Below are 15,161 nucleotides of genomic sequence, written 5' to 3' on the forward strand. Positions count from 1 at the left end.
ACGCAAATAACAAAACTCGGTAATCCCTACGAGCCCGAAAATCATTTTTAAGGCCCTTAAACCAACCCTTACGGAGATATTGGCACCACACTACCCCCGCTCTAGGAATCGGATAAAGTAATGAACTGCCGTAACCATGGCAACGTCAGCTCCAGGATTCTACAGCAGCGAAATTATCTGCAATATATCAAAAAACCTAACATGTTACAGACATGAAAACTGATATTTGGAATCCCCTTTAAAAATAAAAGAACACAAATATTCGTTTTAAGACAGTCCACTTGGGCGGGGTGAAAGGAAGTGAGGAAGGAGTTGAATTATTTATATGAGGATACATATATAAAAATGAAGATGTTACAGACTTTAAACTTGGTACCTGGAATCTCCTTTAAAAATGAACACACTCTTTTTGGAAAATCCACTTAAGGGGATGAAAAGAATAAAACAGCGGGTGAATTTTTAAACTTCTTCTTCTATCGCTTTAGCCACACCTGTGGGGTTGCGGGTGGGAACTGTGTCGCACATGTGGATTTGACCCTGTTTTACGGCTGGATGCCCTTCCTGACGGCAACCGTATGTGTAGGGATGCAATCTATACTTCTATACTAATCTTATAAAGAGGAAAATTTTGTATATATGTTTGTAACGGATAGACTCAAAAACTACTGAACCGATTATAAAAATTACTTCACCTATAGAAAGCTACATTGCCAGTGAGTAACATGGGCTGTACTTTATTTTCAAAACAATTCAAGTGGGCGACGGGGGAGATATAAAAATATTAAAATTATAGGCTAATATAGGCGATATCGAATTTGTCGTACAAGGATGAGACAAAGCTCATTTTAAGCCCCTTGAGGCAAAGAACAAATCTCGGTAAACCCTTCGGGCCCGAAAACCATGTTTTAAGGCCCTAAAACCAATCTTTATGAAGATATTGGAACCACACTACCCCTGCTCTAGGAATCGGATAAAGAAACGAACGGCCGTAACCATGGCAACGTCAGCTCCAGGAGTCTACAACAGCTAGATTATGTATGTACGTTTGGGCATAGCTGCCAACCAAAATTGATACACATATGACTTACTATCTGGAAAAAATAAACTGTTGTGTAAGACGCTCATAGCACTCCTTTGGGTGGGAATGGAAAGGGAGCGAAGTATAAAAATAAGAGCCCCGGAGATCTGCGTAGTACAGTGACCAGCGGTTGCCGACGGGCCTCCGTTTTAACGTACTGGCTTAGGTTTTAGCATTTTGCGAAGTCTCTTACCTATAGTTTAAAATATTTTCTATCAAATCATGGAGTAGTAGGATCAACGATGTTATTAGTGCCGATATTTGGTCCACTTTTACAATCATTGTAACCATGAAAACAACCTATATACTGCACACAGTTGTCAAGATAGTGCACCTATGACTTGAAAAAAATTCTCTCAGCATTTATACTCAGATTCATTATATGATGTGCGACATGAGTGGCAGCCCTAAGAATTATAATTCTCGATAATTATAGTAGTTTCTTTTATGCATCACGTATTTCTTTGATCATTTGTAATAGTTACGAAATGTCGGATGAAACAAATACATTCAAAAATATTTATATTTGTGGTACTATCTAGCGGAAGTATGCTTACACTAAACCTGCAGCTTTGTGAAGGGAGCAGGTATATCTAGGTGGGAATGAAGGAAAAACATGGTAGCAAAGGATCTTAGAGGTCGACTCTAATAAGGAACTAATATTTAGAGGCCCCCATGAAGAAAAGAAGAAGATACACTATAATTCCAAACATGACAAATAATTTCTACGTACTTAAGTAAATACACCAGTGATATAAATATCTAAAGAAGTCAGCCACACCGATAGTATTAGTAACTAAAGCCAGTTTCCGATAACCCGTACGAAGAACGGGTACTTCTGCTAGTATAATATTAAAGTGGAAGCATTCCTCGGGATGTCTCAGCGCTTTCCGAATAATGCTAGTAAAGGGTATAATATGTATGTATGTATGCAATGTATGCATATGTACTGTGTCCTTAGACCGAAGGTCACTTGGATCCTCATCATTTCCACAATCAGCTGTCCTAGAAATCCCGGGCGTCAATGAACAGATGTAACAGGGAAATGACAGTGAGTTTCCCATTACTTTTCTCACCGAACCAGTAGGTTCCATTACACACCAATATACTAAGCCCAGTGAACCGTACACCAGACCAATTCTACAAGCCATACTTCACATCATACATCTCAGGGACTGGGTGCATGAATAATAATTAGTCCTACTAGCATCCTTCGTACTACGACCACTTTCACATTATCATAGCCAAAGTTCACATTTCGACAGGTCGATTAAAGTAACAAAATAGTCTATCCAAGATATTAATGTAAACATGATCGCAAGTCACAGAATAATTGTTTCTGTTGTTTCAATTGGATTAAAGGAAGGTGTTGAAATTTCGTTTAAAAATTTGGTGTGTTTTGTGCCTGGAGTTAAACCCAGTTATGGCAGTTATATCCACATTCGTGTTTTCCAAAAAGTAAGTTCTGATTGCGAACTGGATGAAATGTATTCATCGTGAAAAATTTAGAGCATGTTTCCCATTAACGATACAATTGTACGACCTAACACGCTATACCACCTTTCTATTCGTACACAACGTGTGTTATAAGAACTTGGATTTCATATCTATATAGTTTCCAATAGCAAAAAAAAGGGAAAAGTGTTTGAGACCTTGTGTGGTTGTAACCTTGAAAATTTCAACTCTAATTCGATCACGTATATATTTTAAATTGTCCGCCTCTGTGGTGTAGTGGTTAGCGTGATTAGCTGCCACCCCCGGAGGTCCGTGTTCGATTCCCGGCTCTGCCACGAAATTTGAAAAGTGGTACGAGGGCTGGAACGGGGTCCACTCAGCCTCGGGAGGTCAACTGAGTAGAGGTGGGTTCGATTCCCACCTCAGTCATCCTCGAAGTGGTTTTCCGTGGTTTCCCACTTCACCTCCAGGCGAATGCCGGGATGGTACCTAACTTAAGGCCACGGCCGCTTCCTTCCCTCATCCTTGCCTATCCCTTCCAATCTTCCCATCCCCCTACAAGGCCCCTGTTCACCATAGCAGGTGAGGCCGCCTGGGCGAGGTACTGGACATACTCCCCAGTTGTATCCCCGACCAAGAGTCTGAAGCTCCAGGACACTGCTCTTCAGGCGGTAGAGGTGGGATCCCTCGCTGAGTCTGAGGGAAAAGCCGAACGTGGAGGGTAAAGAGATGATGATGATGATATATTTTAAATTCATACGTAATTAAAAATTTAACATACCCACTGTAAATCAAGTTTTCTGTTTTAGACATTACGTACAATATCGTCAAAGACAGTAATAATAATAATTTCGTGTGGCTATTTGTAGCCGAGTGCAGCCCTTGTAAGGCAGACCCTCCGATGAGGGTGGGCGGCATCTGCCATTTGTAGGTAACTGCGTGTTATTGTGGTGGAGGATAGTGTTATGTGTGGTGTTTGAGTTGCAGGGATGTTGGGGACAACAAAAACACTTAGCCCCCGGGCCATTGGAATTAACCAATTAAGGTTAAAATCCCCGACCCGGCCGGGAATCGAACCCGGGACCCTCTGAACCGAAGGCCAGTACGCTGACCATTCAGCCAACGAGTCGGACGTCGAGGACACTGCCATAATACGTGATTAATTGAATGTATAACAACTGAAGCGAAGTCTTCTGATCTGAGGCAGTCCGTTCACAAACGTACAAGTCATTGAAACTTATACTTATTTGAAATTAATTTTATGTCTATGAATGATTTGTATTCTGCGGAATAATAAAGAAAAAACATTTCAAGCTCACAAAAAAAAATCTGTTTCAAAACGTCAAATTATGTTAGGCGCTCCACCACATGTGTTTCTGTTACCCGGCTGTTTAATGACGTCTTAGCGACCAAAGATCAATTTTCGACTGTGGGTTATGTGGTCGACTATCTGCCTGTCTACTTTGATTTAAAACATTTTAAAGGTATGCCGCATGTACATACATGTACACCAGATTTCAATACAATAGTAAATCGAGAGAGAAAAGGAAAGAAAGAGAAGGGGAATGTTACGTGTACCTAGGTTGGTGCTGCAGTCGATTAAGTGCGGCCAGTATTCGGGTATTCGGGAGATAGTGGTTTCGAACCACACTGTCGGCAGCTCTGAAGATGGTTTTCCGTGGTTTTCCATTTTCGCAACAAACAAATGCTGGGGCTGCACCTTAATTAAGGCCACGGCCGTTCCCTTCCCCCTCCTAGCCCTTTCCTATCCCATCATCGCCATAAGACCTATCTGTGTCGGTGCGACGTAAAGCAACATTTTTTAAAAGTTATCTGTCAACTGACAAAGTGATTAAACCATCCCGTCAGTTTTCATTATTCCAGTTCAGACATTGATTAATCATAATATGCGTAAATATAAACGCAGTGATTGGCTTCATAACAACTGAAGAGCAAAATCAGGTTATGTTTATGTACCACGCATACTGTAGGCCTACTGTACATTTAACTCATACGGCGACCATGTTAATTTTATATTAAAGTCTAATATATTCGGTGATGGCCCTGTTCTAACCAGCACTAGAAAACATGGTGTAATAAACACTACATCCCACTAGAGATGGATCTGCGCCTTTCTTGGTCTTCTTGAAAATTTCAATTTCATACTTTACCACAATTAGAAGCCTGCTGACTAATTATAAATGGAGTGGGTCCCCGTGAACACAGGAAGACAACCTGCAGATTGGTGACATCTTCATGCTGTTCTACTTCACCTCTCGACTGAGACCGAACTCCTTCCAGGTGGGATGACGAGCACAATTTTAAGCACGTTCACTCATTTTGTGAGACAAATAAAACTCATGGTAAGAAATACTACGGAGTGGTGTGTCCGAATGTAATTGGATAAGAATTGTGCTAGTTTAACACTTATAAAAGAGAAAAGCTTGAAAAGGATTTCAATTTATGACTGTTTGACAAAAGAAACACCAGCGTGGAGAAATGGAGTACTTGAAAAAGCTATCATGTATCCAAAGAATGAGTAGAATAAGAACATTTGTTAATGTTTCCGATGTAATTAATGACGCTATAAATGTTGTAGTAATGAGATATAATAACACTGAATGATGAACATTCAAAATGTGTTGGTACAAGATGTACAGAATAATAAGACATTTACGAAATTTAACTATTTAATTATACATTTCTACGCACATTACTTCTTTAGTCATAGTTGCAGAAAACGAGTAAAAGGAATGTCATCATTTTTTACACATTTTAGTAGGCCTACTTACATGGAGAGACGCATTGTAAGGCATCAATAATGTAACAGGAGAGAAAATACCACCGTTTGTTTTAAAAAGTGGTAGTCACTGACATGTTCAGCAAATCAGAGAGCACATTGTACAAAGAACTATTAAAGACGGAAATTTCTCTGTTAAGGAGGTTGTAGCACCTGATATCTTGGACTTTGAAAACTGGTTGAATAAATATTACAGGAAGACAGCTGTTTCTTAATAAACAAGGAGCAAACCAAAAAATGAGAGCAATTCTGCAATCAGTAGATTTTTTCACTTCGTGTACTCTCATGACAGAACTGACTATATTAAAGGGTTCTATAAATTCAGCCAATAAATCATAAAATTATGCAAGACTTAATAAATATGAAGCAGTATATCCCATGTGAACATATAATATTTCATAAAGAATGTTTCTGCTGGCCTGTAACGTGACAGATAGTGATTACAAATTACTGATTTCTCATTTGCATTGTGTTCTATTTATGTTTCACGTATGAATGATTTTTTGTGCTATATGTGATTTATGCATGCTTTCCATTGGCATTTCCTTCACAAATGTAACTTAATATCCATGTTTATAATGGTCATAAAAGGGATTTTCTAAAGGGCGGGTTTAACATACTCGTATTTCAGATATAAATAATAACCTAAGTATCTAAATAAAGCGTACCGCTTCATTACAAGAAATTAACCTTAATATGGACGTTTTACCGGATGGTTTTCCTCGAAAATAGTTTTTTCGGTTTCCCACATATTACATTTCCATGAATTATGGCCTTTTAAAAATGCTGATTCAAAGAGCAATCATTACTTTGTGCATTTTTGGTCGTGGTTACAAAATTACCTATTTCGGTATATTTACTTTACTGTGCTGATAAAATCTACAACTAATGTGATTGTAAACATTCCTTGCCCTCTCTGGTAATTCAAGGATCAAGTTAATAGTCCGCCGTAGTGCGGTAGTAGTTGGCCTGTTGTTATCTAGGCAGTGGCTTCGATTCCAACTTCGATTGGTAGTATTCGAGGGTATTTAAATACTCAAACTCCGTATCAATTAATTCCGGTACGTTGAAGACCTCATGGGAGAAAAAAATTCTGAAACGTCGATGTCCAGTATCTATCATGATCCTCTGCTCATGCTTCTGAGGGCACTGACCGTCATAAAATCTGGTTCGTGATTGAGGTTTCGTCGAAAGGGTGGTCCCAGAGTTCTCGTCTTCCTGTGGCAATGCCAAATTTCCAATAATGGATTTTGTCTTCGGATCTTCCTTACACAGAACATAGAAAATGTGGATTTAACTATCATTTCGAGAGTGGTTCTCAAGTCATAGCATATTAGGAGCATTATGTTCGTAGGACTGAATTGTTTGTAAGGGATGATACTTTATGAGCTCCATCTGATATATCCCTCTATGACTGTGGTATCAATTGAAAATTCACTACATTTGTCAGTGTCCATAGAAGACTTAATCTCTACCACCACTAACGCAATCGTCGTCATCCACTAATGTGCAAAATATATTTGATTAATATACTACTAGCCTACCCATCACGACACATATTTGTGTCGTATTTGAGCATAAATATTTGTGCATAACTCATCATTATATTATTTGAATATGTTATATATTTCTGTAGTTTTCATAAGTTTATAATAATCGTATGTTTCGTAATTACCTCTATGTAATCTGTATCTTTGTTCATATTAGTATATATAATTTCTTAATATTTGAGTATGTAAGGTCCTCTATCAATAATAAGTCAAGTATCCACATAAAGTGTAATGTTTCTTAATTACCATTATGCAGTCTGTATCTTTGTTCAAAGTAGTATACATAATTTCTTTAATATTTAACTATGTAAGCGGCTCTATCACGATGTGGTATATCTGACACGAATAAGTATATAAAGAAAGAAAGAAAGATAGAAAGAAAGAAAGAAAGAAAGAAAATGAAAGAAAAGAAAAAGAAACAAAGAAAAAAATAATACCTCCTACTTGTGTGATACACTAATTTAAGTACATCAGAAAAACTCTACGAGATTGAAAGAGTTGTAACATTTCATGGAATAAAAAAAAAGGGAGTATTCAAACTTCGAAGGTGATAGTTCATTTTTCCATTGATTGATCCCCAGATGCACTATTTAGACTTAATTACTCCATGCAGTGCTTTCAATAGATGAGGAAATATTCTTAATGTTATATAGAATTTGTTAAGAAGGAAGCCATACTTTTCATAGTTTTATTGTATGGTGGAATGGGGAAAAAGCAGAGGCCTTCATTGAGATAAGTTCCAAATTTCAAATTCATAGATGTTTCGTCAGAAATAAACATAAATAGTTACAAATATTGAATGTGACTTGATAGAATATGATGATGTTCTTTTAAGAACGAACCATATCATTCTTTGTTTAATAGTGTGTATATCCTTTGTTTAATAATGTGTCTTTTTGAAGGTATGTTATAGTATAATATTTATATTGAAATTGTGCGTTCGGAAGACTGGAAGTTTACTTAAATAGAAGCAGAGTTATCTTACCTTATTAGTGACTCTGTCGCGGAAGGCCTCGAACAGCGCGATGGCGGCTGATACTAGGAGGAGCGCTCCTAGCAAGATGTGGCAGATCACGGACGTTACATTGCTCTTCGTCTTCGATACGCCCTTGAAAGGAGTACTGACAGGGGACCCATCGTTGTGTTCTTCCTTGGTGGAGGATTTCTTTAAGACTTCATGATACTGATTTGTGCTTTGCTGATTTATGTTGTTAGTGTCATTTCCATCAAACTGGAAAGAAGAATATACGTTCTCAACCTATACTTAGCATAAACATTCTGTTACATTTTAGAGAGAGGAACTTTATAGTAGTCAACATACATATTTATTGCATACACAAAGTCGAGGTACAGCATTACGCTCCTACATTTGACATCGGCATCACATAGCGCATGAATTCGTCACGTGCCGTGAATTGGCGTGGTGGGTATATACTGTATGTATAAGGTGTGAGATGCCGTTTGCATAATGCCATTCGCTGCTGTCATGGCTAAAAAGCGATTTATCAGGTTGAATAAAAGGATTTTTATCGGCTTCCGGTTCAAGAATGGCAATATTTCTAAAACAGTGCAGTTTGTCTATCGTGAGTAAACAAATTGCGCCATTATGAATAACCGACGTGGTAACTGCGGAGGATCACGTGCCATTATCATGAGAGGTGAACATCGGCTACAGATGGTCGATCAACACTCTACATTTGAGCAACTGGCCATGAAGAGGGTCTAAAACGACAATTCAATGAACCCTGTCACGTATGAGGCTCCGAGCAAATATATGGTCACTGCTTCTATGTTAATGGAGGTTCATCTACGGAAAAGTTTACAATTTACAAAGCAGTAAGGGAACTAGGCCTTCCCTGATTGGCAAATTGTTTCCTTCTACGATGAGCTCCGTTTTCATATTCATCGAACGGATGGACGTTGTCGTGTGAGGTGATCTGCAACCAGTGTTGGAAAAAAACAAAAACTGGTGGCAGCAGTATTTTAGTCAAGGTTTTAGAACATAATACTCTTCCAAGTGGAAGGCGGATTTAGCTATGAACTAATCCTTGGAGATCACGTGTACCCATACATGCTGACTGCTTTCTCCGAGTGCTGGGGGTTCTTCCAGGAAGACAATGCGACATGTCAAATTGTTAGAAATGTTCAGCAGTGGTTGGAAGAACACAGTCAAGAATTTCAAATACTTCCCTGGAACCCTAATTCCCCGGACTTGAACCAAGCCGAGTATTTTGGGACCACCTTAATCGCCTTTGCCGCTTTGTGGATTCTCCACCACATACCTTCCAGGAGTTGTGGGATGCACTGCAGGCAGTATGAGTTCGGATACCTGTGATCATCTATCAGCCCGTCATTGAATCACTCTTAGTCATTCTAAACACTATCCGTTCCACACCGCGGTAACCTTCAGTATTAATTGGTTGGTATAATAATGTTTCCTCAGTACCAAAATATATGTAGCCTAACATATTTCTTCAAATACTTCGTGTATAAGCAATGAACGCGTACAGAAAGTAATCTTTCTTGTAGAGTTTTCTTTTTTCTACACATACTTAGAAAGTTCCATACAGTTCTAGATTCCGTGTGCACAGCTGCGCATTGAAATCTCTCTTGTCACTGTGGAGTCGTATTGTCTTTGTTTCAATCATCAGCCTGGAGGCTGAGCGGATTCTCAAAAGACACAACCATAGGTGCTATAACAGAAATAGGGAAATCAGGCTATGTACTAAGAGAACCTAACTTACGCGGTAGAGGTCTTGATTCGGGAGATGGTGGAATCGAATATGGATTTGTGTGAATTCTTATTTTCATACCAGGCAAATGCCGGGGCTACCTTCCCAGTCTTACCCCTTAATTATTGTATGCTCACAGAAAATTTGTATAGGTTATTGTGAGATTAAGCTGGCCCCGCGGTGTAGAGGTAGCGTGCTTGCCTCTTGCCCGGAGGCCCCGGGTTCGATTTCCGGCCATATCACGGAATTTTACCTGGATCTGAGGGCTGGTTCGAGGTCTACTCAGCCTATGTGATTACAATGGAGGAGCTATCTGACAGTGAGATGGCGGGTCCGGTCTAGAAAGCCAAGAAAAACGGCCGAGAGAATCCGTCGTGCTGACCGCACGACATCTCGTAATCTGCAGGCCTTCAGGCTGAGCAGTGGCCGCTTTGTAAGCCATGGCCCTTCGGGGCTGTTGTGTCATGGGGTTTGGTTTAGTCATTGTGAGGTTACCTACTAGAAAAGGAAACTAGCAAAAGTGATTTTCTTTATCCACTAAGCCCCAGGAATAAAAACGCAGTAGAAAAAAGGATCACATTTAAAAGTAAAACTAACCAAATAGTTGTTATGGATAACATTACAAAAAGTCGGATAATGAACTGTAATGATCTTACAATAAATACAAGTTCTTTTGTTTATTGTTTATCAGACTCCAGGATGTATGTTGCACCTCAAATGAGAGCTTGGAGTATCTTCATGCGGTGTTGCTAAACTCTGGTATTTAGGGAACAAAGGTATGAAATTACGATTAAATATAATATACGCTCACATCTAGATATTAGGCTGGTTTTACGGGAAGTAAGTGAACAAAGTATCCTTATGTGGTAAGCGAAACATCATTATCGACGGTAAAAGGATAAATATTTGTCTAATCTTGTTGTTAACAAATATTTGCATATAATTGCTCTCACGTCCCTATCTACCGAACGGTATTCCAGTTCCATCCTAATTGTAGCGTGCATCTGATCTCGACACCACAGGAGTTACGGACTCTGACATCGGGCTCATAATTCTTAAACGAACATAACTTAATACTATATTTTTACATTTGATTTCGTAAACTACAGTTGATACTATCATTTGACTTCAGTATTATTTTAATAGTGGTTCAACGTCGCACTAACATAGGAAAATTTTCGGCAACGCAGGAATGAGAAAGAGTTAGAAGTGGGGAGGTAGTACCTTCCTTGAAGTATAGCCACGGCATTCGCCTGGTGTGAACATCGGAAACCACGGAAGACCACTTCCAGTGTAGCTAACTATGGTGATCGAACCTACCTTATCCCGAATGCAATCTCACAGCTTCCTTTTCTTCTCCTTACCATTACCATTAAACGTGCTTATATACAGTAGTTATCATTATTTTATTAATCAAATTTATAATTTTATGTAAGTAGTATTGATTTAATGTTATTGATAATTTTGGCTTTGTGAATGAGACGGCTTTAAAACCTTGATGACCTGAAGCAAAACAGGACCAAATAAATAAATAAATAAATAAATAAATAAATAAATAAATAAATAAATAAATAAATAAATAAATAAATAAATAAATAAATAAATACATTATCATTATAGACTGTTATGCCTTTCAGCGTTCAGTCTGCAAGCCTCTGAGAATTTACTAAACGTCGCCACAATCCTCGATTTGCAACTAGTGTTGTGGCCTCATTTAGTTCTATACCTCTTATCTTTAAATCGTTAGAAACCGAGTCTAACCATCGTCGTCTTGGTCTCCCTCTACTTCTCTTACCCTCCATAACAGAGTCCATTATTCTCCTAGGTAACCTATCCTCCTCCATTCGTCTCACATGACCCCACCACCGAAGCCGGTTTATGCGTACAGCATCATCCATCGAGTTCATTCCTAAATTAGCCTTTATATCCTCATTTCGAGTACCCTCCTGCCATTGTTCCCACCTGTTTGTACCAGCAATCATTCTTGCTACTTTCATGTCTGTTACTTCTAACTTATGAATAAGATATCCTGAGTCCACCCAGCTTTCGCTCCCGTAAAGCAAAGTTGGTCTGAAAACAGACCGATGTAAAGATAGTTTCGTCCGGGAGCTGACTTCCTTCTTACAGAATACTGCTGATCGCAACTACGAGCTCACTGCATTAGCTTTACTACACCTTGATTCAATCTCACTTACTATATCACCATCCTGGGAGAACACACAACCTAAATACTTGAAATTATCGACCTGTTCTAGCTTTGTATCACCAATCTGACATTCAATTCTGTTGAATTTCTTACCTACTGACATCAATTTAGTCTTCGAGAGGCTAATTTTCATACCATACTTATTGCACCTATTTTCAAGTTCCAAGATATTACACTGCAGGCTTTCGGAACAGTCTGCCATTAAGACCAAGTCGTCAGCATAGGCCAAACTGCTTACTACATTTCCACCTAACTGAATCCCTCCCTGCCATTTTATACCTTTCAGCAGATGATCCATGTAAACTATGAACAGCAAAGGTGAAAGATTACAGCCTTGTCTAACTCCTGCAAGTACCCTGAACCAAGAACTCATTCTACCATCAATTCTCACTGAAGCCCAATTGTCAACATAAATGCCTTTGATTGATTTTAATAATCTACCTTTAATTCCATAGTCCCCCAGTATGGCGAACATCTTTTCCCTCGGTACCCTGTCATATGCTTTCTCTAGATCTACGAAACATAAACACAACTGCATATTCCTCTCGTAGCATTTTTCAATTACCTAGCACATACTGAAAATCTGATCCTGACAGCCTCTCTGTAGTCTGAAACCACATTGGTTTTCATCCAACTTCCTCTCAACGACTGATCGCACCCTCCCTTCCAAGATGCCAGTGAATACATTGCCTGGTATACCAATGAGATACCTCGATAGTTGTTGCAATCCTTCCTGTTTCCTTGCTTGTAGATAGGTGCAATTACTGCTTTTGTCCAATCTGAAGGTACCTTACCAACACTCCACGCTAATTTTACTAGTCTATGAAGCCATTTCATCCCTGCCTTCCCACTATACTTTACCATTTCAGGTCTAATTTCATCTATTCCTGCTGCCTTATGACAATGGAGTTTATTTACTATCCTTTCCACTTCCTCAAGCATAATTTCACCAACATCATTTTCCTCCTCCCCATAAGATTGGCTGTCCACAACACCACCAGGATGATTTCCTTTTACATTGAAAAGATGTTCAAAATATTCCCTCCACCTTTCCAGTGATTCCCTGGGGTCTATTATGAGTTCACCTAAATTACTCAAAACACTGTTCATTTCCTTTTTCCCTCCCTTCCTAATATTTTTTATTACTGTCCAGAAAGGTTTCCCTGCTGCTTGACCTAGCCTTTCCAGGTTATTACCAAAATCTTCCCATGACTTCTTTTTGGATTCAACAACTATTTGTTTCGCTGTTTCTTTCATCTACGTACCAATCCCTGTCTGCCTCGGCCCTTGTTTGGAGCCATTTCTGATAAGCCTTCTTTTTACGTTTACAGGCTGCTCTCACTTCATCATTCCACCAAGATGTTCGCCTTTTCCCATCTTTACACACAGTTGTTCCTAGGCATTCCCTTGCTGTTTCTACTACAGCATCCCTGTATGCCACCCATTCACTTTCTATATCCTGACCCTGCTTACTGTCTACTGTTCGAAACTTCTCACTAATCATATCCATGTACTTCTGTCTAATTTCCTCGTCCTGGAGATTTTCTACCCTTATTCGTTTGCAGACACATTTCACTTTCTCTACCCTAGGCCTAGAAATACTTAGTTCACTACAGATCAGGTAGTGGTCTGTATCATCGAAAAATCCGCGAAAAACTCTTACATTCCTAACAGATTTCCTGAATTCAAAGTCTGTTAAGATATAGTCTATTATGGATCTGGTACCCCTAGCCTCCCATGTGTAGCGGTGAATAGCCTTATGCTTGAAGAATGTATTCATAACAGCTAAACCCATACTAGCACAGAAGTCCAGCAAACGCTTCCCATTCCCATTAGCTTCCATATCTTCCCCACATTTACCAATCACCCTTTCGTATCCTTCAGTTCTATTCCCAACTCTCGCATTGAAATCGCCCATTAGCACTATTCTATCCTTGCTGTTGACCCTGACCACGATGTCACTCAATGCTTCATAAAACTTGTCAACTTCATCCTCATCTGCACCCTCACATGGTGAATACACGGACACAATTCTTGTCTTAATTTCTCCCACTGACAAATCTACCCACATCATTCGCTCATTTACGTGCCTAACAGAAACTATGTTAAGTGCAATGGTATTCCTGATAAAGAGCCCTACCCCAGACTCTGCCCTTCCCTTTCTAACACCCGTCAAGTACACCTTATAATCTCCTATCTCTTCCTCATTATCTCCCCTTACCCGAATGTCACTTACTCCTAGCACTGCTGACTCAGCCAGTTCTACCTTCTTTCTTCCATAAGCCCCATTAATATTGATAGCTCCCCATCGAATTCCATTTCGTTCGCCAAGTTGTTTCCAAGGAGTCCCTCGCCTGTCAAATGGGAGTGGGATTCCATTGCTCCCATAGGTCCGAGGCTTGCTTAAAGTGTTCTGAGCTCGGTAAATTCATGAAGCAGGATGCTGCCCTACTTGCACATAGTCCAAGTGAGGATCTCTCCTCTAACGGGTTATGGACCACCGGTGAATTGTATAGTCCTAGCCGCCTGAGCACAAGGAGGGCCACGACTCAGAATATGTCCGAGATGCCCACTCCCATTCCATAGCAACTGGTATCCCGACTCTCAGGACCACTTACTAGGCCACTCAGCCGTTGCCCATGGTTCACGAACTAGGACGTGACTACAGTAACCCACAAACATGAACAATAAATAAATAAATAAATAAATAAATAAATAAATAAATAAATAAATAAATAAATAAATAAATAAATAAATAAATAAATAAATAAATAAATAAATAAATCCACCTGAACAAATATGGGTTGTTTGGTAAGTGCTGAGTGATCTTCACAGGTACTTGTCTGAATATATATATGCAGGGTGAAGCGTAATTCGCGCACTCGGGAGTCGCAGCGCGACTCCTCACCTGCCAGCAATAAAAAATGTCTCTTACAAAATTTCATCTTGCGAGTATATCCGGCAGAAAAACGACGTTGAAGAGTTGCAATCTGGCAACACTGTAACCACATGTACGGTAACTACCTCTGTCAGCAGAAGCTAGTCGTGCTGTACAGTTGGTGCAATGGGTAGAGTTTTGGGTTAGCATGCAGGAGGTCGAGTGGTCGATCCTGGGTTAAGGCGTATGTTTTTTATTTCGTAAATATAGTCCAGGTGGTATGGTATCTGGCATCTTAATCGTCAACAGCGATTGCAGTGGGTCCTCGAGAAACCATTTGCACTTAGGCCTACATACTACGATCCTAGAAATGGACGAACAATCGTTTTCATTGGTCAGCTTTGAAAGGCGCCCTTTCCACGTCGTGGGCGTGAATTTATTCGCACCACTTCATCTACTAGA

The 15,161-nt window shown here is 39.5% G+C and overlaps 1 protein-coding gene across 2 annotated transcripts in view; it reads right to left on the reverse strand.

The window, feature by feature from the left end:
• LOC136878394 (uncharacterized) overlaps window positions 1-15,161 on the reverse strand; it is a 352,728-nt gene that overhangs the window by 109,665 nt on the left and 227,902 nt on the right. For both annotated transcript variants that reach the window (XM_067152083.2, XM_067152082.2), the window contains exon 3: window positions 7,869-8,114. In XM_067152083.2, coding sequence (XP_067008184.2) covers window positions 7,869-8,114 — 246 coding nt within the window. The remainder of the gene's footprint in view (window positions 1-7,868; window positions 8,115-15,161) is intronic.

The sequence above is a fragment of the Anabrus simplex genome, chromosome 1 (assembly GCF_040414725.1).
Source record: "Anabrus simplex isolate iqAnaSimp1 chromosome 1, ASM4041472v1, whole genome shotgun sequence".
Lineage (NCBI taxonomy): Eukaryota > Metazoa > Arthropoda > Insecta > Orthoptera > Tettigoniidae > Anabrus > Anabrus simplex.